Source organism: Natrix helvetica (assembly GCF_964273705.1).
Source record: "Natrix helvetica genome assembly, chromosome: 1".
Taxonomy (NCBI): Eukaryota; Metazoa; Chordata; class Lepidosauria; order Squamata; family Natricidae; genus Natrix; species Natrix helvetica.
Window position 1 is genome coordinate 281,938,606 of NC_138548.1, and position 27,765 is coordinate 281,966,370.

General features: G+C 41.7%; 1 protein-coding gene across 3 annotated transcripts in view; it reads right to left on the bottom strand.

Annotated features, from left to right (window-relative positions):
* Positions 1–27,765, bottom strand: part of KLHL3 (kelch like family member 3) — a 63,153-nt gene that overhangs the window by 8,446 nt on the left and 26,942 nt on the right. For all 3 annotated transcript variants that reach the window (XM_081962787.1, XM_081962788.1, XM_081962789.1), the window contains exons 5-14: positions 25,148–25,310; positions 16,595–16,704; positions 13,107–13,223; positions 11,050–11,199; positions 9,965–10,082; positions 6,746–6,943; positions 5,650–5,751; positions 4,822–4,950; positions 2,667–2,807; positions 1,093–1,236 (exon numbers count right to left, since the gene is read on the bottom strand). In XM_081962787.1, the coding sequence (XP_081818913.1) occupies positions 1,093–1,236; positions 2,667–2,807; positions 4,822–4,950; positions 5,650–5,751; positions 6,746–6,943; positions 9,965–10,082; positions 11,050–11,199; positions 13,107–13,223; positions 16,595–16,704; positions 25,148–25,310 (1,372 nt within the window). The remainder of the gene's footprint in view (positions 1–1,092; positions 1,237–2,666; positions 2,808–4,821; positions 4,951–5,649; positions 5,752–6,745; positions 6,944–9,964; positions 10,083–11,049; positions 11,200–13,106; positions 13,224–16,594; positions 16,705–25,147; positions 25,311–27,765) is intronic.

Genomic DNA, 27,765 nt, shown 5'->3' on the forward strand with positions numbered 1-27,765 from the left:
TTATTAATATTACTGGACAATTATAGGTCAGATGATATACTGTAGGTCATGTACTCTGACAGGGCCTCTCCCAAAACGATTGCCATGATGACTTGAAAGATCAAAGTACATGCACTTTATCCTGAGTTTCGTAAGCATTTTCTAGAGCCTGTCTTAATGGTTTCTCCCTTCTATCCACTTTGAGAGATATAAGTTCCTGGATTTCCCCTATGAACCAGGTGAGACTGTGGAAGTCCAGCAGGCAGGTAAGTGAGGGAGGGAGCATCTGGGGTCTGTGCAAATAAGACCGGGTATGTGGGGGTGCACAAGAGGTGCCATGTGAGTTGGAAAGGGTGTGTGATGTACCCAAGAGATGCTGCATAGGTCAGGAAAGGCACACAGGACAGGCATGGAGTGGGGTGGGTTTGTGGGGATACATGTGGGTCATGGCACATGGAAGACAGGAATGATGTGTGGGGTTGGCATGGATCAGGGCTGGCACAGTTTGGGGAAGTGCACAAAAAGGTGGCATGGGCTGGGAAATGTTCCTTCCTCCCTGTTCCTCCCTCCTTCCTTTTCTAGTGGCCTGCTGCTGTGTGGGGGAGGGAGAAAGAGATTGCAGGACTGGCTAGGAAACTGTCACTTCATGTTGAAAACGAAGAACATGTGACTGCAGCAGCCAGTAGCACTGAAGGAGCCACAGCTTTCCCGCATTTCATTCCCTCAGCAGTCATGAGTCCCAGATTTTGGATGTATTGTGTAAATTAGCCTATCTGAAGTACCTTTGTTCAAAAATCGGTGCCATATGGTGTCTCGTTCCACTCAGTTAAATGTCATGTCATTGAGAATTTAAGTACACACATTCTAAGGCTACCCAGAACAATTTAATATACCTGTTAGTGGACACTACGTAGTTACATGAATCTCAATGGCACAATGCTAAATCGCCAAGGGGTAAATCTAATGAAGACACAAATATGTAACAAAGATCTGGAATCCTATCTGATTCAGTTAAGAAAAGCAATACTCAACAAGAGCCACAGCAGGAAGTTAAACAACATATAATCAACTTGCCTGTCATTCTATGCCAGTTCAGACCAATGCACAGCTTACCTGCATAACTTCTTCCAGTGCTCATGTTGCTTGGTAATAGTGTCCATTTGTCAGTGACAGGATTATAGTATTCTACAGAGGCCAAATTGCAAGAGCCATCATCTCCCCCAACTACATAAAGAAGTCCATTCACTGAACACACACCTAAAGAGAGAACAAAAACAGTACAGCAGAAGTCCGAATTTTTATAGGCTGCTGTCATGGCAAGACAAAAGGGCAAATTTAACATTGATTTTTATTATTAACACCTGTTATTTCACTATTTACTGAAATCACACACATTTTGTCAGTCATACTAGTGGGTTCCTGCTTGTATCATATAATTTTGTTCCTTTTTTTCTAACCATTAAGAAGTCATAATTTGTGAATGTGTGTGTGTGTGTGTGTGTGTGCGTGTGTGTGTGTGTATGCAGGTCTTGGCATATTCAGGTCTTTTCCCATGTAAGATTGACAGTATCTTGGCGACGTTTCGACGAAATCACACTTGTCATCTTCAGGCTGGTGCCTTTGGCTTCGTGCTTGTGTGAGCAAAGCAGCTCCGATCATGCTTTGCTCGCACAAGCATGAAGCCAAAGACACCAGCCTGAAGATGATGAGTGTGACCTCATCGAAACATCGCCAAGATACTGTCAATCTTACACGGGAAAAGACCCGAATACGCAAAGACCTGCATACCTATACCCGTGAAAATCTATGAAAACAAATTGTTTTCATACATTACATACACACACATAGATTACACACACACACACACGTGTCTTTTGTCAACTGCCTGGAGTTATTAAGGAATAGGATGGCCTTGAAATTGAATTAAATAAATAAATATAGAATGAAGTCCCACATGTTACTCATTCATTAATCATGACATCCATTCTGCAATAAATATGAACTGAACTATATCCCCCTTATGTTTAACATTTAATTAATTAACTAAAAATAAGCAAGAATATCCTATTTAAAATGCTTGTTCTGTGACCTGGCAAGTGATGAGATTTACAAGACAAAAAGTGTCGAATTTCAGATGCCTAGACATTTAAAATAAATCTATTTATTCTTGTAGTTTTATCCCTTCTCTTACCAAACTCTGTACATGTGCTTTTCAATTATATTTTACTGTAATTTCCATAGTTCTGCCACTATTTAACTTGTACCTCTTGTAAACTATCTTAACATTTATAAAAGTAAAATGTGATTTTAAAATATTTAAATATTCTGTGTGTGTATTTTTTCTATTTCTTTACAAATCCAAGATATAGAAACTTGTAATTTAAAAGGGTATTAAATGTCCTGCATTTATTTGACACCATTTTTACAAACATTTTCAGATCTGCTGAACTTAAAGTACATAGACTTAATCACACATTAATTTAAAACAAGATGTCATGACCTTTTTATTACTAAAGTAACTAAAAGTGCTATAGTGCTTTAAAGACTGACATGTTTATTATCATATATGCTTGGTATTAAAGACTGACATGTTTATTATCATATATGCTTGGTATTAATATTTCCCTCAACTGCTGAATAGCAGTTCACTGCCTGAATAATGATATAGAAATTTGAAAGGAAAATACCTGCATTTCTTCTGCACATATTCATATCTGCTACTTGTTTCCATGTATTTGTTCCAGGGTCATACACTTCCACGCTTTTCCTCACCAAAGGACCATCATGCCCTCCAGTTGCAAATAACTGGCCACTAAGAACACCAACCCCTAAAAGCCAAAGAGGGAGTTTCAGGATCTATTATAAATCGACTTCTAGACAGGGATGATAAATCGCTGTGCCAAAAGCATAGCCCTGACAGAACAGTACAGTATCCATTGGAGTAACCATTACCCCAAATTAAGAGTTTGTAAGAGGCAGAAAGAATAACCATGAGGAACAGGAGGAAGAGCCAGAATCAAAACAATGGTCAGATAAAAGAAATCTGAGTCCAGGGCAAAAATGTAATCTGAGAAAGCATTTGACTTAACCCTCTCTAGTTCTCATAAAAATAAAGGGAGGGAACAGGAAGCACATACAGTCTTGCAAGATTCTGTAATTGTACTTTTATAATAAAAATAGCTTTGGTTTTCTAGTCCGATCCACATCCCAAAGGTGCTGAAGAAGCTTCTTGGATGAAAAATGAAACATCTTCAAAGCCAGAAAAAACAGAAAGTCCAGTTGCTTCTTGAAAAAGCACCTTTGGGACAACCATGACCTGGATGACTGAGAATCTCCATACACCAGGCCTGTCAAATTGGTGGCCCGCGGGCCGGATGCATCATCCATCTCATGATATGTCACGTGACGAGATCGAGTTTGACACCTGTGTCATAAACATTTAATCTGATCCCCTTGAAAGGATGACAAAATTGTCCTAGAATGGGAAGAAAATCTGAGGCTACTTAGCATCCTTTTCAAGGCTCTGGGAACTGATTTTCCTAGGCTCTTTTTTCTTTTATTTATTTCTTTGCATGGGTATTTTAGGCATTTGGAAGGATGAGGTAGGAGCTTTAACCCTTGCCCAAACCCTCTCAACAATGGGCTGATGTTTCCAATCTGGGAGGAAATAAGAGGTAAAATAGCATGACAACCTGTCTTTTTTTTTTAAACTACCATATTTTTCGGAGTGTAAGACGCACCGGAGTATAAGGTGCACCAAGGTTTTAAAGAGGCAAATTAAAAAAAAAAAAGTTTTTGCACTCTGCAGACCTTCCAAAAACAGGGGTTTTTGTTTTTTTTAAAGGGCATGAATAGCCTTTAGGAGGCTTGTAGAGTGCTCCTGTGGGGGTGAGAGCCCAAAAGCGAGCAAAAAATGGCCCATTTTTTGTCCAAAAAAAAAGGGCATGCATAGCTTTTAGGAGGCTTATAGAGTGCTCCTGGGGGCTGGGGGGGGGCAAAATTGAGCAAAAAACGGCCCATTTTTCGCTCATTTCTGACCTCCACAGTCCCTAGGAGCACTCTGCAAGGCTCCTAAAGGCTTTGCACAGCCATTTTGGAGAAAGGGGCGGGGTTTCGGGAGGCAAAAATGCTATATTGCTACATTCAGTGTATAAGATGAACTCAGATTTTCAGCCTCTTTTTTGAGGGAAAAGGGTGCATCTTATACTCTGAAAAATATGGTATTTTTAACCATTAAGAGATGTTATAGCCAGTAAGTGCTGTGCTTCCTACAGTGGCCAACTAGAGGTTTCCCCTTACTAATCAATTTCTTTATGTGTAGCATGGAAAATGAAGGTAATTGGGAGCGGGGGAATCAACTCTTTGGAAGCAGCCTTAGCCATGAGGCACGTACACAGTCACTTCTACGTTCTAATCATGTTCATGACATCTGGAAGGGCATTTGTGAAAAGGAATTGCTGTAGCTATAAATATTCCACATCCAATGTCAATACGTCAATCTTGGCTACTACTGGAACATAATACTGTCTAGACTGAATTGTCAATCTGAAGCAGACTTCAGGTTAGTCATCAATAATCATGACAGATGTTTACAGAACTAAGTCCACTGTACATCCCAACTTGCTAGTTAATACTACATTTTACTTTTTTTTAGACGGTCCATATTTATCTACTCCAGCCTGTATTGAGACTATCTGCTTTGACTTGAATGCCTATCAACTTGGCCATAAGGAGATTGACACAAAGAACTGAGGGGGGAAAGACCTAAACGGAAATATTGCTGTATGTTACAGAAGTCTAACGCTTTAAGTAAATAAATAATAATGATTTGGGATAGAATACCTGCACCACTGCGCCGAGTACTCATATCAGAAACGTAAGACCATTCATTTGTAGATGGATTATACTGCTCCACAGTACTAAGGCACTGGCGTGATGCTCCATCATATCCACCAACAGCGTACAGTTTACCTAGAATTTTAGCATCAGCCGTCAACAGGATCAATTAAAGGAAAATACATGGTGAATATTTAATAACCAGTTTTTAATCACTGCTCACCTGATTATCACATAATAGACATAAGCTTGTTGAATATCTACAAATTTGGTGGCAGTAGTTACAATATACTTCTATTGGGCATTTCCAATGAAATATCAAGATAATGAGAAACTCTTATAGAGCAAGAAGATTTTTAAAAGCTCAAGATACAGGCAGCAATCATTTCAGGTTTTTTTTTCTTATTATAAAGTGGAGAATGGAAGCATTTGTAGTTACTGACACTTTAAAATCAGCCAAAACTCAAGGACCTTAAGCTCCCCTCATTCAGTGCTGTTGTAACTTTAAATAGTTTCTGAATGAATGGTTTTAAGTTGAGGACTACCTACATGACACAAAGAAACTCTTTCCTTCACTAATTTCTTGACTTCTTTCCAGGACAGGAAATAAAAAAAAACACATGCCACCCTTAATAAGAAGAAAATATGGGAACATGACCAACTAAGCTTTCAGACACAGTTGTACTTATAGAATGGCAGAGACGTATTTACAGAAAAAACATCAAGCATCCTTGACTAGTTTAATTGGCTGGATGTGATTTTGTGATATTGGTAGTTGCAATGTTGCATTGCTGTAAATAAAATATGAGTGACTTCAAAACAGAAAATTCTTACCCTCTACGACTCCAACTCCCACACTGCTTCTTCTTGTGTTCATAGGCGCCACAAAAAACCATTCATTGACCTTATAATTATAAGCCTCCACAGATGCCAGACCTAGTTTGAAAACATGAAAAGGGGAAACACACAACACTGTTGTTTTCTATCATAGAACCCATCTCATAATGATCATTTCCCTTCAGGCAAACAAAGGGAAGAAGAAAGCCAGAGCTCCTTTGCTAATCAGGAAGCTTCTTTTCCAGGCATTAACACTATCCTTACCTATTGCAATCATCAGAAGCTTTTGCAATAATAAGAAGCCACCCCTGAGAATAAGATCCCAGTTCTTATTAATGACCTATGCTTATCAGGGCATTCTAAAACCACTTCCTAACAGGGAAGGGAAGTTCAAGGAAGGGTTTTTGTAGAATCTGATTAACTACATTATGGGGGCAATTGGAAGCAATGGATTTTCTTAAGTAAACATTTAAGTTTTTCTTCCCATGGGCATGCCAAAATTAACCATCCTTAAAAATTAGGCTTCAGCTACATTTCCTTGAAGATCATTATTAAAATAAATGGGGGCGTCACACAGGTAGGTATAGAATGCCAAAATTTGTATTTATGAACAGAGGATCTTACTCCAGAACAGGAGTCAGCAACCTTAAACACTCAAAAGGCCACAAAGGTTCTAAACCAGGGGTGTCCAAACTTGGGAACTTTAAGACTTGTGGACTTTAACTCCCAGAATTCCCCAGCCAGCCATGCTGGCTGGGGAATTCTGGGAGTTGAAGTCCACAAGTCTTAAAGTTCCCAAGTTTGGACACCCCTGTTCTAAACAGAAGCCCCCTGTTCAATTCTGGAGCCGACAAGAAGTCCGGTTCCCCCACCAGAGCTCCTCCTAGCGCATCGTCCTTTTTCCTCTATCTGTCCTAACCAAAAGCCTTATCAATTGTGGAGCCAGCTGGCGACAGGGAGCCGCAGGAGAGGGATGAAAGAGCCACATGTGGCTCCAGAGCCGCGGGTTGCCAACCCCTGCTCCAGAAGAAAGTCTTAAGAATAAAGAGTTGAATATTCGCCAATTGTGGCTGGCTTTTGTGCATCAGCTTACCAGTACTTCCATCAAATCCACCAACAGCGTACAGGAGCTCATTGAGCACAGCAGCTCCTAAAGTGCTTCGTCTTTCTTGCATGCTAGCTATAGATGTCCATTGATCTTTCACTGCATCATACACATCAACCGTCCGAACCCGCAAAGAGCCGTTGAAACCTCCCACTGCATAGACTTTGCCTGTCATGAATACCACCCCTGTTAAAAATAAATGAAAAGAGAGCAAAGCTTTAAGCAAATCAACCTATGCCTACCACAAAACTCCTATTCCAACTTCTTACATGCAAGGATAAGTATCATTAAAAATAATAATAATTTAAGAGCGTGTCTGTTCATCTAGCAGCTTCCGATTTGCATGATTCACCATGTTAACCTTTGTGTTATCGATTTCTGGTAGCTTTTAGCATTGACATGATTTATAATCCACCAGATACCTTTGATAACAACCAGTATGAGTTATTTCAAATATCATACAAATATAAATCTGGACTGGACCCCGAGTAGTCTCAATAAGCACCTATAATTTCTGATGAACCTTCCTTGAATAATGTGCAAGTGTCTGCAATTGCATATTTGATGCTTACACTCAGCATGATTTTAGCACAGTGTATTAAATAGCTTTTAGCAGCTGCTATAATGTATTTAGAGAACTTAACAGAAGCTAATTCAATTCTAATTATTATTAATGTTCATTACAGTGCTTCCCAAAATGGGGGGGGGGAGGGAGACCCAGGCAAGTTTGGACAGCATATCCTCACCAAATAGATGATTATCCAGGACTACTCCAGAAAGCAGTAGCATGTGTAATCTGGGGCTTACTGCTGGGGTATGTGGAAATGCTCACATAACACGACTGCTAATGAACTTCACTAGTTCCCAGAGGCAAATCAAAGTGCTGATTTTCACCTTTAACACCATGCATGACTCAGGGGAAGGTTACTTGAAAGACTCCCCGTTTCCCCTGGTTTCTGTCTGTCCCATCAGACCTGGCAGGGTCAGTATCCCTTCTATGAAGCAATTTGGGTCATCTAGTGGGACCCAAATGGCTTTGCCTATTCTGTCACAGCACTCGTCCTATGGAACCGCCTTCCACCAAAGTCTGGATGGTCCTGAAGATCTGGCTTTCCTTCAGGCACTGAGGCCAGGATGTTAGTAAAGCCTGGTATGTGTATTTTGTTCTGTTCTGTCCTATAAGGTTATTTGTAATTAGGTAATTATATGGTGGCGCACTGGTAAGAATGCAGTATTGCAAGCAAACTCTGCCCACAGACTGGAGCTCGATTCTTGATGAGACTCAAGGTTGACTCAGCCTTTCTTCCTTCCGAGGTTGGTAAAACGAGGACCTGGATTGTTGTGGGTAATTACTGACACTGTAAACCACTCAGAAAGCACTGTAAAAGCATTATATCTAACTGCTATTGCTATTGCTTTGTATTGTTTCACATAATGTGTGATTTATGAACCTGTTTTGTTACTTACCCAGAGTTATTTGGCTAAGGTGGGTAGTCAAATAAATAGATAAAGTACTACTAGTTTTATTTTTTAAGAATGGTCTGGAATCTCTCTGGGCCTGGCTTTGAAACATGACTTTTTATAAAAGGAAACTGTTAAAGGTGGCTGGAGTCCAGAAGCCTGGACTCCATGAACAGCTTTTTCAGCCAGTCCCCAGAGATAACAGGGAAGCCGCCCAGTGATGGGTTCCAGATCCCGGTGCAACCGGTACGGTGCAACGGAGCCGGGCGTCCATTACATGAATGTGTGCAGCACACACGCGCACAAGCACGTGCGTACTTACCGCTGGAGACAGTCCAGCTGCTTGGCAGAGCGTCACGCAGTTGCCATACGCTCCATGCGTGGAAGCCCCGAAAACCTCAAATACCATTAAGGAGCGTGGGCTGGTGGAACGGTACCTGGTGCTCCCGGCAGGCACCGGTAGTTATAACCCATCACTGAAGCAGTCTGACTCTGGGGCTGGCTGAAAAAACTCTCTACTGAAATCTAAGCAAGATTTTCAGCCATAGAGGATTTTCAGTGCCAGAACTGAGAAGCTTCCGTCCACTCTGGGGCTGACTGATAAACCTCGGAAATTAAGATACTAAATGTCAAGATAGCTGTGTTCAACAGAGAACACGAAGTCCAAAATAAAACATTACAGTAAGCAAATGAATCTGTGTACCTCGCATGCTGATTATGGGGAAATAAAGACATTTTAAGATGTGTAAATGCTAGTGGTAAAGGTGTAGGTAGTATGCAGATTGTTGACAAAAGTAATAAATGGCTATCTATAAGAGCAAATTGTTTTATTATAAATCAACAACAGCTAGATATGTCATGAACAACATAGAAGTTGAATGCACTGAGAATTTATTATTTAAGAAGTCTGTGTAAAACAGATAAACAATGAAATCAATATTGATTGAAGGCAGACTAAGTACAAAAAGTGAGTAACCACAACAAATGAAGCAGGTTAAAGTGATTCAGTTGTAAGGAAGAATGAATGAGCTGTTTGTCTTGTTGTTTGTGTCCAATTTCTTTTCTTATAAGTTACCATTTTTCTGTACTTTGCATAATATTGCTTACTCAGAAAAGCAGTAAGGTGATGGATATATTACATAACGTATTTTTGGACTATAAGACGCAGCGGAGTATAAGACGCACCATGATTTTGAAGAAGTAAAAAATTTTTTAAAAGTTTTTGCACTCTGCAGGCCTTCCAAACCCTCTGCATGCCTCATTTTTTGCAACAACAACAAAAAGGGAATGCAGAGCTTTGGGAGGCTTGTAGAGTGTTCCTGTGGGAGGCGGGGGGGGGGGGGTTACGAACAAAAAATGGCCTGTTTTTCACAAAAACGGGCCATTTTTTGCCCATGAAAAAGGGCATACAGAGGCTTTGGGGGACTTGTAGAGTGCTCCTGGGGGCTGGAGGGCAAAAATGAGCAAAAACAGTCCATTGTTTGCTCTCCCTAGCCCCCAGGTGCACTTTGCAAGCCTCCCAAGCCCTCTGCATGTCCATTTTTGCAAAGAGGGTGGGGTTTTGGTAGGCAAAAATGCTGTATTCACTGTATAAGACGCACCCAGATTTTCACCCTATTTGGATGGGGGGGAAGGTGTATCTTATAGTCCGAAAAATATGGTAACTACTTGATGGCAGAATATATAAATACTAGAACAAATACTATTTAAATAGTGATAGAGCCCATTATAAAGAACAAGACTTACCTGCTCTGCATCTCCGAGAAGGAAGTTCAGCAATCTGATCCCATCGCTCCTCCTCAAAGTCATAACACTCTACACTTCGAATGGCTTTTGGTGCCTGCCCACCCACCACAATCATTATCTTGGTAAGAAAGAAAAAGTAATTATTGTAAAATAATAATAATAATAATCTCATAGAATCATGGCCTTTTCAATAGAAATACATTTAGACAATAGAATTCTTAAACTGCTTTATCTCCCAAAATAGCTGAGCGCATTAAACGGAGTAATAAAAAAAATGCTCCTGAAAAAATATTTTATAATAGAAGAATGGGAATTTGACATATGCAAAATATTAAAATTAAAAGTACAGCCAGAAAGTTGTTGCTGTTATCTTTGGATGAGGCCTCTGCACTTTGGCTTAATAAACTATATTGCTTTGTAAAAGGCCAGTAATTTAGAATCTAAAACACAGGTTTTTGTTAACAGCCTGGAAACATATGACAATTCTATGAATGCCTGGCAACAGTGATTAGCATCAGAAGAGAGTAGTTTTCACACACAGGAACTCAGAATGTGAAAAAATACAAAATGAAATCTGGTTGATAAAAACAGTATTTCCACATTTTATATCTATGTTTAATATTTGTTTCCATTCTTATGCAAGTCACTTGTTGAGATAGGTACTGTAGAAATCAAATAAATAAATACATAATACACCTAACAAAAACGTTCAAACATTCACATTTGCCCAAAACTAAAGTTAGTTCCTCCAAAAGTTGACTAATCTGAATTGATATTCATTGGTCATCCAATTACATGCCAACATTTAACATCTGTAGGAAGACTATATGTAATCCTCTCCTTTGTGCTTTCTTTGCACTGTACCTATCCTATAACAGGGTAAATATATTCTAAATTACTTAGGGTAAATTACTTTAGAATCAATACTAAATAGAAAAAACATTTGGGTAGAAATAGTGTTAATTACTGGAACACAATGCCAACATATTTTTATGCTTGGGCTGGAATCACTATTAGTGTTTGTTGTATATACTAGAATTCTTAACTAAAAATTGATTTTTTTTCAACAAGGAAATATTGTTTACCTTTGGTAGACTGATTGGCGTCCTTGGTTTGGTTCTAGGATTTTTTATCAGCTGTCTCTGATCCAGAGGAAGTAAGTGATATTTCATGGCTTCAATGAGGAAGTCTTTACATGTATTATTATTCTTGATTAAAGCTTCTTCTTCAACTGTCTAAATGTCAAAACAGGTTAGCACAATGGCTGCATTTCACTAATGAATATAGGTGATGAACATTAGCACCTTTGGGATAGGTGGTGAATATTAAAAAATATTAAAAAATATGTGCAATATTACTTCTATTTTCAAGTTAGCACTAATGCATATTCTATGCATGAAATTCTACTACAATCTTATCTCATTAAATGTTTGCCAACCTCAGCAATGTTGAGATGTGTGGACTTCAAATCCCAGCCCGGGAATTCTAGAAGTTGACGTCTACACATCTCAAAAGTTGCTAAGGGCAACACTGAAATGGGATACACAAGAGATTTTGGACAAGAGGGGGAAAAAAGGCATGGAAAGCCAAATTGTGCACAGTAGGAAAGATCTGAATTACAAAATCACAAGAATACCCAAATAACCTGTGCAACGACTATTTACAAAATTGTAAGCTACAGCCAGATAGCAGGCACAAGAGAGAGGATTTTTTTAAACAGTACTCCTATATTGGGAGTTTCTCAAACAGTACCTCTACAGGTCTTTAGGAAGATGTAAAAGTTTAAACTGTAGTCTATGATCTTTATTTTTTTTTCACAGTGTTTCCTTAATGTTTCAAATTTTGGGGAAAGATTAAGTTGCTCTTTATTAACATTGAAATCTAGATGATCTTATTATATACATTCTCTTGGATTTTTTTTCCTCTGAAAAGCAACTAACAGCAACAAGCACAATAGTAACATCCTGTACATTCATACATTTTATACATGCACAGCCTCTATGAGCCTCTATGTCACTCCAAAACAATACACTTCTGGAGCCAGAACCTACAGCAAGCTTCCCCTACTTATTGAACAGGAAGTTTCTCAAAAGGTTTTGAGAAGCCCAATGGCAACAGGTACAGCTCTTAAGGGAGGGACAGGGCAACCAGGTGGTGCCCATTACTACTCAGGCTACTTCATGTATTTATTTGTATCCCACCCTTATTATTTTTACAATGCCTCAAGACAGCGGACATATCTAACTCATATTTCTCCTCTTATTTTCCACCCTGCCAGGTAAGCTGGGCTGAGAGCAGTAGTGGGATTCAAATAATTTAACAACTGGTTCTCTGCCCTAATGGTTTCTTCCAACAACCAGTTCACCAAACTACTCAGAAAGTTAACAACCAATCTCCCGAAGTGGTGTGAACTCGCTGAATCCCACCACTGGCTGAGTGTATGTGACTGGCCCAAAGTCACCCAGCTACCTTTCATGATTAAAGTAGGACTAGAATTCACCATCTCCCGGTTTCTAGCCTGGTGCATCTAAATCAAATTATGGTAGTCCAAATATGAAATGACAAGAGTCCTCAAAAAATCTCAATCCACAAGGGGCTACAAGTGGTTCACAGGGTAGAATTATGTCATGGTCTCCACCTGCTGTTCAAGAAAGAGCCATGAATTTCAAGAGAGCCCCCCAGATTATGGATGAGTTTTGAATGGGAGCACCACCCCATTCAACGCTAAAGTTCTAAATCCATAGCTACTTCAGCTTGCTAGAATTTAATCTTGATAGCCAGAGGTGAAGATATATAAATAATTATCATCAGCATACGGCTACAGCTTAACCCTACGTCAATAAATGATCTTTCAGTGATTACGGCACTAAACAAATCTATACAATGTGGTTTTAAAAATTCCAAATTCATGTATCATTAGAATACCAATTGGCAGCCTTTCTTGCACCATTTACTTTAGCTAAATGTGATCCCTGTTCTACCCAGCTAAGCCTTCATGTGGAAAAAACATTGGGCTCCCCTAGCAAGAAGGCTGCAAAGATTAGGATTCCTAAGGGAACTAAACGAACGGATGTCAAGTCATAAAGAAGGCACCTGGCGCTTGCAATATTTTTAATTGTGCCAAGATCGGATGACTACTAACCTGTACAAGATAGTCTCTGGGCAAGAGAGGAAGACGAACATGCTCCATCAGTTTTGCCATGTGTTCCAAGCGAGATTCTTTGTCATAATTTATCCACGAAATGACAGCTTCGAAGACCTGCAAACAGCAAAACTTGTTTTGTCTAAAAGAGACATAATTTGTCAATACGGAACCTAAATTTGGAAGCAATGATTTCATAAATTATATAACAGTAAGTCTGCAGAAACGACTTAAACACTTTTTAAAAGGCAGAGGATAGCGACATAATAAAGATGTATAAATGCAGGGGGGGAAGGGTGATTGTGTGCAGGATGAAAATACAGTTGTTTAAATAAGCCATACCTTGCACACTTTTAGACGTCAAATTGTGTAGCACACTTCCAGTCCAGGGAGATCTCAATTTGTTAACAGGTTGGGCAATAAGTATACATTATAACTGTTAGCATTCTTATAAAGATATGGTGGGTTATGCAGAATGTATTTAAGAAAAGAATACAATTCACTCCGCAAATGTTTTTATTGGGTATAGTTAAGGATCTTACCAAAGGGGAAACAAAATTGGCCTTGTATATGGTTACAGCAGCTAGGTTGTTGATTGCGCAACATTGGAAAAAAGATTTTTTACCGACAATTGATCAATGGATTCAGAAGGTGGCGGGGTTCGCCGAAATGGCAAAAATCTCAGCTTTCTTAAAAGCTCAGAAACAGGAGGAATATACACAGGAGTGGGCAAAATGGATTGATTATATACAGAATAAATATCAGACTAGGAGTTATTATCTAGTCTTTAGGTAAGAATGTTTAGACCGATAGATGATCAGAGTAAATAGTATATGGGATGTTTGGAATTGTTAGAGTGGTATACAGCGGAAGTCAGGGGGGTGGGTTTGTGTGGGAGGTGGGGGAGGGTTAGGGTGGAGGGTGGGGCAATATATATATATGAATAAATTAGAAGATGGGATTAATGAAACATTGTTAGGCTAGGAGAAATTTATATTAAGAGTTATAGATGTTAAATTAGCTTAGAAAATGATCAATGTGTTATTATTAATTTAAGAGAAATTTATATAGTGTTTGTTGGGAGGAGAGGGGTTATGAGTAATCTATTTTAAGATGGGGGGAGGGGAGGGGTAAAGTGTTTGGTATAATATTTGAATGTGAATTTTTGCGGGGGGGTTGGGGGGGTATAGCATTTGTATGAGATTTATATTGTGTGGAGGGGGGGTGAAAACGGGGAAAATTTGTTTGTACAAAACTCTGTTAATAAAATATAACTGTTAGCATTCTGGACCTAATTTAAAACCTCAAGGGCAATACAAGTAGTCCTTGACTTACAGCAGCTATTTGTTTAAAGACAGTTTGAAGTTACAACAGTGCTGTAAAAGTGACTGGTGACCGTTTTATCACACTTATGGCTATTGCAGCATCCCCATGGCCCCGCAACCAAAATCTGGACACTTGGCAACTGGCTCATATGTATGATGACTGCAGTGTTCCAGCATTATGTGATCACGTTTTGCGACCTTCTGACAAGCAAAGTCAATGGGGAAGCTAGATTCACTTAACAACCGTGTTACTAACTTAACAACTGCAGTGATTCACTTAACAACTTGTGGCAGGAAAGATGGGACAAACTCACTTAACAATTGTCTTGCATAGCAATGGAAATTTTGGGTTCAATTGTGATCATAAGTACCGTGTTTCCCCCAAAAATAAGACAGGGTCTTACTATCTTTTGACCCCCCCCCCCGAAATAAGTGCTTGGCCTTATTTTGGGGAAGGTGTTATTATTTTTGAGGTGCAGGAAGTGGTGAGCATGGTCGTCCCTTGGGCTGCTGCTGTGTTGGAATATTTTGGGGGAGGGCTTATTTTCAGGGATACAGGGTAATACGTATTCATGTTTTGATTTCATCACTAGAATAAAAATGTGCTTGGAAGTTATACTTAATTTGCCTGTTTTGAGTCTTTTGCATGACTATAGTGTTCTAAAAGACAACAGGAAAGAGGATACTACTACAGTATACAGTAGGTGACAGCAGGCAACACAAAAGGAACATGGAAACATCACAGAGTTCTATTAAATGAACAAAGCTGTACAGCAACCATTGGGAATTCTACTTTCTAGTTTAGAATAGATTATGAGAGTCAGGGAAAGGAAATCAAATAGTCTAGTTCACAAATGTAGTCACATATCTATAACAATTGTACATCTCAAATCTTGGTTTGTGTTGAAATCATCCAATCACCAGCAACTGCAAATTTCTTTCAATACGGGAGTTGTACCCGATAAGGAACTACCAAGTTGGAAACTTAACTATCATCTAACAGCATCAGAAAGAATGTTAATGAAAAAAGGAGCTTCATTTAATGAATGTGCAGTAGGAAGAAGTCACCAGTGAGATGTCCAGATTAAAGGTGCTGATGGCTCTTGCGCACATTTGTTCGCTTGTGCTGCTTAAAAAAACCGAATCCTTCAGCCAGTGTAAATTAGAGATGGGACATTAAATTGCAAGTGACACTAATTGCATTCCATCCAGCTAGCTATACTTTCTACAAAAGGTTAATCAAATACTCATTTAGCAATGTTTTAAGTTGTGAGCCTTGATCTGTGTGCCTTCTTATTTTTTCAGCTTCATTAGTGGCCATTTTGGTCTATCCCTTTCCTGATCATAGAAGTATTCTGCCTTTAGGCACTCTGAATTTTTTTTTAAAGTTAAAAGAGAATTTTAAGACCTGCTAAAGTTTATTCCAATCTATATATTTAAAAGCAAAATGCCACTCAAGTGGCATCATGTAATCCCCAGAACCGTAAAGACTACAAACTTGAAATTTGGCACATATGTTCCTCTTGGCTTCTAGGTGCTCAACAAGAAAGGATTTTTCAAAACGATAATCAGATCATTGGTATTTCTTATATTATTATTAACACACTCTGATGCTAAGGAATGAGATGTTCTACTCCCCCTCCCAACCTGAAAAGAACTGTGTTCCAACTGCCACTTGGGTGTGGCCAGTACGTGACTCATCCGGCCTATGGGCTGGAAGTTTGGAGAAGATCAATAGGGCAAGCCTGAGGGAGAGAAGAGAGGCAAAACGTAACTACTAATTAATTTTCAAGCTGTAAACGTTGGTTTAGCAAGCCCGATCACATGGTTTTGTAGCAGAGCACGAGTATCCAGCTAGTATTTCTTACTTCTGGACAGCACCATTTGCAGATGCTTTTGAACCCAAGTGTGCCAACCTTTAAAACATTAATTAGCTTGGGATCCAAATACCTAAAGAAGCATCACTCCCTATTTATGGCAGTATATGTGTGCCTTAGGAACTTCAAGGGAGGCTCTTCTCAAAGAAGAGCCTTTATTTCATAGCCATGTGACAGCTAGCAAAAGCTGTCATTTCTCTGAAGGCTCAGATTTTTTTTCTTTTTCTCCTCTGCCTACGTAGTCAAGCTCTATTTCCATATTACAGAAGACACAAATCAAGAATACCTTTTCTTCTGATGACACTGTGAGCTTGTCACTTGATATCAAGCTGCAAACCTGGTCCAAGCTTAGGCTAAGAAATTCTTCACCAAGCATCACTTCAGGAAAATGCTGCTCTGTTCCAAAGAATTGGAAATTAAGAAAAGGAAGATCATAATGAAAATCCAAGTTTTCATTCAACATGAAGATCTAGCAACAATAGCTGAACAATGAGATTACAGGGTAGGAAGAAAAAAAACAAACTGAGTGGTGCTCAAGGATGACACCAATAAAGAAAATGAGCTCCACTGTCACATCAGAAAATGTATAACCTGCTGCTATGAGTGTGTGAAACTCTGAATTTCATGAACTGGGGGCCCCAATCTCCGGTCCATCATTGGGCCGTGACATGCCAAAAACTAGGCCATGCAAACAAGCAAAGCCCCATCCACAGGATGCAGGCAGCACATGAAATCACATCCCCTCCAGTCCGTGACAAAATCTCTCTCCACAGAACCGGTCCCTTGTGCCAAAAAGGTTGGGGTCCGCTGGCTTAGAACATACTCAACATACAAAGCTCAATCAGATTCAATCATGTACAGAAAACAAGAAGAAACATTTAACTGAAACCTTGCAGGAAGCATCTATCAACCAATGTACAATCTGTTACATTGATGATAGCTAATATAACTGTAATCCAATAGATCTGGGAAGTGGTTAGATCTGGCTCAGGGCCATCTGGAAATAACGAAGGACCGACTTAGGGTGCCTCTGCCAGAGAAAGGGTGTTAGTACTTACCTGATATGCCTCTTCTCATAGAGGGGGAGGAGTATCCAGGATGGGTTGACCTTGTCCTCTCGATTGGACTGAGTCAGATAAGCTCTTTGTGGCCACGCCCTGGTCACCAGGTACCACCCAGTTATGGCGAAGAACTCTATCCGAATCGCTGTGTCATCCACTCTAGACTTTATTTTAGTAAGGAGTCCAACTTGTAGTTCCTCACAAATGGTGAGGGGGAAGACCACGTGGCTGCCCTACAGATCTCAAGTCAATGAGGCCTGCGTGGCATAGACCGTCGATATGGCGGCGCTTCGTGTTTAATGTGCTGTGATAGAGCTCAGCGTTTGCAGACCCCGTGTTTGATAGGCCATAGCAATCCAGGTTCGCAACCACCTGTCTATAGTGGTAGATGTCACCTTGTTCCCCAGGGAGTCTGGCTGGAAGGAGACAAAAGGGCTTCCGACTTCCTGTTCGGCCTGGTTCTTCTGAGGTAAATCCTCAGAGCCCTCCTCACGTCCAAGGTGTGCTACTTCCTCTCTAAAGGGTGAGAAGGGTCCAGACAGAAATTAGGCAATATCAGCTCTTGCGAGCGATGGAAGCAAGAGCACACCTTGGGTATGAAGAGGGGGGTCCAACTGTAGCACCACCCTGTCCTGGTGGAACACGCAGAGATCTTCCCTGATAGACAGAGCCTGTAGTTCGGATATCGCCCTGGGGCCCGAGTTCCCAAATTCTGACTCCCTGAAGAAATCCTGACTCCGGAAGGAGGACCCAAAGTCTTGTCCCCGAGGGTAGGAACGTCTGGGGTATGGAGCCGCCCTGGCGCTGGCCTTCCTCGGGACGGTGGGAAGCACCTTCCGCTTGTCCTTGTTCTCTACCAGGAAGGGATCAAAGGCTGCTCCAAAGAGGGAGTCCCCCGTGAAGGGAGCCGATGCCAGGCGCCATTTGTGGCGTACGTCCGCTTGCCATTGCCGCAGCCAGAGCAACCTGCAAGATGCCACGGAAGAGGCGATTGCCCTGGAGGCAAACCTGGCTGCAGCTAAGGTGGCATCTGAAGAGAATTGGGTGGCGGCCACCAGCTTGTTGATGTCTTGGTGGGCCCTGACATCCGAAATGGGGATTCGCTGCTGGAGGTCCTGTAGCCACAGTAGAGAAGACCAGTTGAAGAATGAGGTGGTAGTGGCTGCTTTCACTGCCCAGGCTGCTGCTTGATGACCCCCTTGTAAGGTGACATCAGCGTTCTTGTCTTCCGGTTTCAGAGCATCCTCTGGTTCCCCGGGCATGTTTGTAGGTGTGTGCAGTGCCGTAACAGGTGTGTCGATAAGGGTTGTGCCAGCACCTGAGCCATGTCCTTGTCCACATTGAAGAATGCCCGGTCTGTGGAGGTGGGCATGGGGCCTGCCGTGGGAGATGCCCATTGCCGCTTGACCATGTCGAGAAAGGACCTGGGCATGGGCACCGTGTCTGCCTCGATGGTCTGCTCTTTGAAGATGTTTTCCGCTGAGGAACCCTGGGGGTGCACCGGAGCTTCTGCTTGTCTGTTGTCAACCTTGGCTGATGTCTTGGCCTTGAACAGTAGGGATTTATGTAGTGAGGGCTGGAACAATCCAGAGAAGGTAGGCTTGGGAGGAGGCATGCCTTCGTCTTCAGAGAGTCTGTCCTCTCTGATTTCGCCCTCCTCAGATTCCGAGTCGCTGTCCCCCTGGGAAGAGGCAGGTGAGCTTGGGATGTTCTCCCCCTGGGTCTCCAGCCCCTCAGGGGCCACAGGCACGGGTGCTGCCTGGGTCTGCATCTGTGGCTGCTGGAAGGCTGCTCCTATGCACTGCTGGAAGGCCCGCATCATAGACCAGCCCCTGTGCCAGCCAGTGTAGGAGGAAGGGCCTGTGGCAAGGGTCCTGCTGCTGTGGCCCTTGGGGGTGATTGCCATCCCTGTGCAGCCCACCAGATGCCCAAGGTGTCGAAGGGAATCCTCACCTGAAGGGAAGGGTCTCCTTCTGCAGCCCTGCCAGGTGAAGAGATTCCTGGTAATCTTTCCTCAGGTTCCTGGCCAGGGGAGGTCTTCCTGCTGCTGGCCTCGTGGCAGATGCGCTCCAAGGCCTGGTGGCTCTGCCTTTCATAATTGGATCTAGGCTTGAGGGGTTTGGATCCACCGCCTGCCTCTTTGGCCCCCTTGGTGGAGATGTGGTTTTTTTTTGGCCTTTGCCTTGTCTCCCCCGCCCTTGGCTGCAGCCTCCGAGAGGGTCTCTAACCAGTTTAAGGTCTCCTCATTGCCTCTGGTGGGGTTGCTGGCTGCAGGGCTGGGTGCTTGGATCCTGCCGGCATCCTCTGAGCTGCTGGGGGCCGCCATCTTGGACCATGTGGTTTCAAAATGGCACTGGGCTCCAAATTCAAAAGTTCCTCTTCCTTGGAGCACATGGAAGCAGCTTGTGCCTTTGCAGGCTGCCGCACAGCTTCCGCTGCTGCTGACCTCCCAGTGCCTCCCGCAGCTCATTCCAAGCCTCTCCGGCTCTTGCCTCCTGTTTCTGGCAATTGCTGCAGGCACGGGCATTCCGGGGCTTTTTAAAATGCCGTGGTTCGTTGCTCAACCCGAGGGGAGCAATGAGCGCTCCTCACTTAATGCCCTGGGTCTCTCTCTAGTGACCTGGGCTGCATGCCGCCTTAGCGGCTGCTGCACAGCTTTCTACCCCCGCCGGGGATTTAGCCAAGCCTCTGGTAATTGCTCAGGCAGTGTGGAGGCAATTGCAATCACGTTTGCAGCAAATAATATTTCTTTAAGTTTCATCAAGATCTCAGATTGAACACAGCCATCCGTTGATGGACTGAGTTGATAACAGGGTGGTACCTGGTGACCAGGGCGTGGCCACAAAGAACTTATCTGACTCAGTCCAATCAAGAGAGGACAAGGTCAACCCATCCTGGATACTCCTCCCTTCACTATGGAGAAAATGGAGCTCAGAAGGGCTGTGTGCAGCCCTCCCGAGCTCCATTTTCGGCTGCAACGGATTTCCGTAACCCTCTGCCAGCTGCGTTTTCACTGCCAGAGTGCTCAGGCCTCCATAGGTGCCCCAGACGGTAGTGATGTCAAGCTGGCCATGCCCAGCTAGCCCCCTGAGGTCAAACACAACTCTGATGCAGCCCCCCATGAAATCTAGTTTGATAGCCCTGGTTTACAGTATCAGTTCTGAATATTTCTTTAAAGTGGCTCTGTAAAATACTTCTGTTCACCAGCAGGTGGCTCTTGAGAACATAAATCTCAACCCAACTTTAATAAATATAATGAACTATCACAGGTTATTCAATATCTTATTACAGGAAACAATTTTTAAAATGAGAATATAATGTTCTGAAGAAATATTTAAAATTGCATGAAGGCAAACGTTTACACTCTAGTGGTAACTAGACTGTGACCATACAGCACACTAAACCAAAATCAAACAAATCACAATGATAACACAAGTTATCAGCTTTAGGCATATCTCAAAGAGGGTACTCATTGAGCTCATAGGTTGCTTTCTGCTGCTTTAAAATGCAAATTATTTCACTGTACACAGTTAATGTATAGCCAAAGGAATCTTGAATGCATTTCTGGAATACTTTCATTAACATTTCATAGGGGGATGTTAAAGTAATATGTTCCTCATGAAGGGCAACAAAAAAAAAATCACAAGAGCAGTTCTTGCAATTAAACCAGATTTAAATTAAACCTTGTTCCGTGCTGGTCTGGTTAAAGATTAAATGGTTTTTAAAATCAAGCATTTAAAGATAATTATTTGTTCCAGATATAAGAAAGTAAGCAAAGCTCTGAACGCCCTACATTCAAGAAATTCAGAAATGTGGACAAGAGAGCAATAGGCTTCATTTAGCCTCTGATTTTGATGGAGTTGGCTGAAATGGCAAAAATTGACTACTTTGATTAAAGAAAAGAACATAAGTACTTTTGTTTCCACATGAAGACCACTTCTGAACTTCATGCTTGATGTAGAAAAAAATGAAAATTTGGTTTTGGGTTTTACCATGTAGATTTATTGATCTTTACATTAATGGCTTGTTCACATTATTAAGAACATATCATGTTCATATTATTATGAAAAAGTTGGGATTTGATGTTAATGCCTTATTTTACTGTAACAAAGTTGGAAGTCAGTTTCTTTTTCTTTTTTTCTTATCTTTCATCATTTCTCTTCCCCTCCACCCACCCACCCAAACGGCTTTTCTATTTGCTTCTGTATTTTGTATTTTACAATATTTTATAACTCGATAAAAAATGTTAAAACTTAGCTGCTGATTTTCAAAGCAGGTCAGTTGCAACAAATATCTTTGTTGGAAACTTTGTTGCTTAAAAGACCAGATGGTTCACTTAACTACAGTAATTTGCTTAACAACTATGGCAAAAAAAACCGTAAACTCGTAAAAAACCCGTAATTTCCCTGGAATCTTTTACAGGTAGTCTTCAACTTACAACCATTTGTTTAGCGATCGTTCAAAGTTACAATGGCACTGTAAAAGACTTGCAACCAGTTCTCACTTTTACAACTGACACAATGTCCCCACTATCACATGATCAAAATTCAAGCACTTGGCAACTGGCATGTATTTGTAACACAGGCAGCATCCCAGGATGATGTGATCACCATCTGCAACCTTCCTGACAAACAAAGTCAAATGGGAAATTTGGATTTGCTTAAAAGGCCACACGGTTCACTTAACTACAGTGATTTGCTTAACAACTATGGGGAGGGGAGGTCATAAAATTGGGTACTACTCACTTAACAACCACCAGGCTGGGCTTCAATTTGAGACCCGTGCCCTGAAACAGTCAAGGACGAAACTAGCATGAAGATTATACAGCACTGTTTACACTAGATTAAGAAAACTTTGATTTGAGTTTGCTTATGCATATCTGGGTCAGAACAATCTGGCTGTAGTTCCTCTCCGCCGGGGAGAGGGTCTGGGAATAAAAAGCCACGGGGGCTTCTGAGCCATTTGGGAGGACATGGCTCAGAACTGCCCCCAGACCAACAGGGGAGGCATCACATGCCAGAGTCAGCGGCAGCCTGTCACTATATTGGAGTAGGACGGCCGCTGACGTGAGCATGTCTTTGACAGCCGCGAATGCATGCGCCTCGCGGCTGCCCCAGCACCAGACCGCGGATCGGTCGAGCAACCGATGAAGCGGTTCGGCTAGTTACGCCTTATGAGGTAAAAATGGCGCGTAAAAGTTTAAGATCCCAGGAACGCCTGAAGCTCCGCCTTGGAGGCGGGCGTGGGGGCGTTCCGGATGGCAGCAACCTTGGCAGGGGTAGGGTGGATGCCCTGGGTATCGACCAGAAAACCCAAGAATTCCACCCTTGGCACAGCAAAAACTTGTAAATCAAGGACGATCTGTAAAGCCACCCAAACTGATAGCCATCATCACCACTTCTAAGGTTGAAGGAGCTGTGGTGGCTCAGTGGTTAGAATGCAGTATTGCAGGTTGACTCTGCATTCCCACCACGGCTAGCAGTTCAATTCTGACCAACTCAAGATTGATTCAGCCTTCCCTCCTTCCGAGGTTGATAAAACGAGGACCCAAATATGCTGACTCTGTAAACCGCTCAGAGAAGGCTAAAAAGCACTATGAAGTGATATATAAGTGCTATTGCTACTGCTATTAACAAGTGCTTTCTTTACAGGTCCTAAATCTCTCCATATTAGGTTCAATCTCACTATATTGAATGACCCCCAATTTTGACATTGTAAGAAACAAATGAAAAAAATCTTCTTCCTACTCACAGATTTATACTATGAACGATTTTACTATCCAGTATCTTGGATAATAGATACCTATTATTATCAAAGACAGTATTTTCAGCCTAGTTATAGTCCATTTGAACTATATGTGAACTCCTCCCAAAATTCTCAGCAATGACCTTGCTGGATAGGGGATTTTGGGAGTTTAAAGTCCACAAGATCTGGATTTGATCAGGTTGAAAACACCACATTAATATGTCTCTTCTTAACTCCCTTTGCTGCAAGTTAATAAATCTAAGCACTGTAGCTTTTTTTCATAAAACTGCTACTTACTCTAGCCCTATAAACATATTGAACTGACCTTGGTTATATCTTTCCCAGCTCTCAAATTAACCAAGGTTTGATGAAAACTTGTATGCATGCTCTAAGTACAGTATCACCAAAGATATATTATGAATTGGTGCATTGGCTGAACTGCTTATCAATAGGGATTCTGTTCTTCACTTCATTACATCAGTTACAAGATCTTACAAAAATGTATTTTATGCATGTGAAAAAGGTCATCTGCGCTTAAGTAAAGAAACAAAGTACAAGATCTACATTGCAGATATGTAAAAACCTTTAGATCTGGTTTGTTTAGTGACCATGTCAATACAAAAGTCCAGATAACAAATTGTGCTAATAAGGGGTAACTCCTGTATGAGCTATTTCATTTTCAATTCTTCCTTTCCAAGCCTGGAATTTGCTTTTTGTTTTCTACACTTATCACAGAATGTACCGAAGTTTGGCTAGATCTATCTGTCACGTTTCAAAATACTCCTTTTTAGTCAGTCTTCAAGAGATCCTGGTATATGAAAAACGTCTCTGTCTATATCAGAGCATCTGTCTCCTTAGCACATGCCCACTTCATTTCATCAATTAAATCATGCTGAAAAGATTTGTACCTGGATTTGCAAATTAATTTGATTCAAACTGAAAATTTCTTATTTACCAGCCAAGTCCACTTTATTTGGACAAAAAGAATAGAAACAGAACTGCAGCTTTATAGAATCATCCTATGGTGTATTACTGTTATCATTATCATCAAAAAAGAAGACTGTGTCATTGATATAGACACCTCTTCCATTCCTTTAAGGAAAGCTTCAGGTAACCATTTGTCTGAAGTGGTTTAGGGTTTCCTGCCTAAACAGGGGGTTGAATTAAAAGACCTCCGAGGTCCCTTCCAACTCTGTGGTGCTCTTGTAATGAAAGATATGTCCAAGTAAGCAAAGATATGAGCCCAAGTAGAACCTCAATATTCTACCTAACTTTCCCCCATATCCTTTTCTAGTTAATGATATATTAACTTAAAAGTTGGCTAGGGAGCAGACATTTACTATTAGGAAAGCTGATTGTTGTTTCAGTATATCTTAAATATACAATGATCATTTTACTGAACATTGAGGCTTAGAAACATTGGTATAATATTTTTTGTAAAAGATTCGGTAAAATTGCCTGCTTGTACGTTGAAATCATTTTGTAATTCTTATGTCTGTTCGGAACATCTAGCATGAAAAGGTGTATTTAAAATATAGATTCGGATAATATCTTAATGGCAGCTTTTTCCAATGTTTGTTCCTCCAGAAATTTCAGTCTGCTGGCTAAGGAATTTGGACAGCTGAAGTCCAACTTCTGAAAGGCATCTAGGTTGAGATGGCTGTTGTAGGTTAAGAGTATGAAACATACTGACCGCCAAACTACAATTTTGATATACTTCCTCTAGAATGATCATTATTCAAGAATTATGAAAATTCATCTTGAAATATGTAGGAGATGCCATGTTGCCTTTCTCTACTTGAGGGATTTAGATCATGCATACATTCAGTTGAATTTCACCAGTAAGAATTAGTAATTTATAAATGTTAAAAGTCCTCTTATTAAGCAAGAGGATCACCTACAAGCTTAAGCAGCAAATTAGTTCTCTCCCCCTTCGTTGTTTTGATTAAGGTTGAAGGATGTGTACTAGTATCCAAGACGTCAATATTTTCATATTTTAAAGCCAGGAACATCTTGAGGGCTGTTACAATCACCTGCATAGGCATTGGCCTGTTGCAATAATTCTGTGCAGGTGTGCACATCTGCAAAGGCGCGAATTCCAAGGCAATTTGTGGGGTGGAGCTGAGATTGAAGAAAGTCACAACAGTTCTGTCGAACATCCATTAGCTGTAACAAGCTGGCAGCTGGCAGTAAAACCTGAAATTTGAAAAAGGCAACAAAGAATTAGCAATTGAAGTCCCATGTTGGCTCCTCCAAAAAAACGACCATATTGAAACATGATTTTTAAAAGTATTAAAGACTATCCAATACTATAACACACCTGAGCAAGAAAATAATTATATTTCTCTACTTCTTTAACATACTTCAGCCAAACAGAACAATAAAACTGCAGCATACCCTGGGGTGTATTCATTCTCTTATTCCAGCAAGAACAATCCAACCCAGCTGGATCACACGGGAATATTACAAATCAGTAACTATTTTAGAGGGCTCTAACCCCAACAGGCATCAATAAAATTAAACCATCAGTCTTTAGGCCTCAATACCCTTTGATTTTAGCATAGGTTAGAAAAGAGAAACTAAATAATAATTGGTTAACAGAAACTAATAATAATTGGATTTTTTCAGCTAACATCCGTTTTTCAAGGTTTTAATATTCTCCTCATACGATGAAGGACAAAATGTAAATATAATTAACAGCACGCTTCCCAGGAAGGGGAACATCTACATCCATGTTGCATTTCAATGGTTAAGTTATTGGAGTATCATAGAACAAGAGCCAGCACTTTCAAAATTTGTTGGCAAACTGGACTGCCAAGACTCTATCCTTTGGAAACCCCTTCACAGATCTCCTCAAACTGAGAGGAAAGGTTCAAAGGTGTTTCATCTCTTGTTCATCATCTTCCACGAAACTGGAAATCCTAAACGGCGAGTTCCTGGCACTCTGGTGAATAATGATTCTGAGAAGATGGAGACAGTTACAGCTCAATACAGACTTTCCCTGCCAATTCAAGGGAGCAGGAAGAGATGGAGATGGCTCCTTATCATGCTCCTATCCCTACTTCCTATTTCTCAACTAGACTATAACACCGGGGGCTGAACGCTGACCTTTTGGGTGTCCATAATCCAATGCAGTGTACTGTAAAGTTCATTTCAAATCTTTAGTTCTCAACTTTCATCATCCATATTAAACACTGCATGAACTGAAACACCAAACTAGACGAAACTATTATATTTTCATTGTCATGTCAAATGTAGTGCTCCAAAAGTACATTCTGTATTTTTAATCTCTTCAGAGATACTTAATTTCAAAAGACAATATCAACTTTGTATGCATACATTCACGCACACATTATAATAAATAAAATGACAATGGTTCATTCTAAATTTCAACCTAAAATGTATTCTGTACTTTGCTATTTTTTTTCTGCCCATCCGTAAAAATGAAAACTTTCCAAAGTGGCTTACATAAGAAAAGTAGTAATATTTTTGTCTACTTTGGATAAATTGTCGTGAAAATTAGTGACCTCGGTTCCCAATAATTTACACATAGTACTGTGTTTTCCCGAAATTACGACTTGTCCTGATAATAAGGCCATGCCACATTTTTCTGATGGGCAAAAATATAAACCCTCCCCCACAAATAAGCCCCCTGGACAACCCCCCACCTCTGGCCAGGCAAAGTGCCGCTCACCAACCTAGCAGTATCCCGAAGGTGCCAAGCCACGGGAACCAGGGGGGAGGCAAAGGTGATCGCGTTGCTTAGCGCCTTCGGGATACCGCTAGGTTGGTGAGTGGCTCTGTGCCCAGCTGAAAAGGGAGGTTGCCGGGCAGCTGCTCTCTTGCGAGCGGGCTCCCAAAGAGCCGGGCAAAGCCTCATGGGCAAATGGCTGTGTTGTGTTGTCGCAGCAGCGCAACACAGCAGCCATGAAGCGACCACACTCATGAGCAGCCACCCGACAAACCCACTTTCCAGCCAGGCACAGCGCCATTCACTGGCCTAGGGGTATCGCCAAGCTGCGTGAGCGCCTGTTTGCCGCCGCCCCGCTCCAGCGGCTTGACGCCTTCGAAATGGCAGTGAATGGCACTCTGCACAGCTGGAGAGGGGGGCTGCACGAGTGGCTGTTCCGCTCTCGCTCGTGCACCTCCCAGCCTCATGATGCCCTGGCTCACCTCTCTCCGCAGAGCCAGGGGACCTCCACTGCCCCCGCCGCCACATGGCTTTTTCTGCGGCTTCCAAACTGAGTCTTCCAGCAGTGGCCACTCTGGGCGTATGCTCTATGGTTGTACGCTCTGCCGGCAGCTAGACCACAACCATAGAGCGTACACCCAGAGCAGCCACTGCCGGAAGACTCGGTTTGGAAGCAGCAGAAAAAGCCATGTGGCGGCAGCAGCAGAGATCCCCTGGCTCTGCAGAGAGAGCTGGGCCAGGGCATCGTGAGGCTGGGAGGCGTGTGAGTGAGAGCGGCACAGCCGCTTGCGCAACCCCCCTCTCCAGCCGTGCAGAGCGCCCTTCACTGCCATTTCGAAGGTGCCAAACTGCGGGAGCCGGGCGGCGGCGAACAGGTGCTCACGCAGCTTGACAATACCCCTAGGTCAGTGAATGGCGCTCTGCACGGCTGGAAAGGAGGTTTGTGGGGGGGCTGCTCAT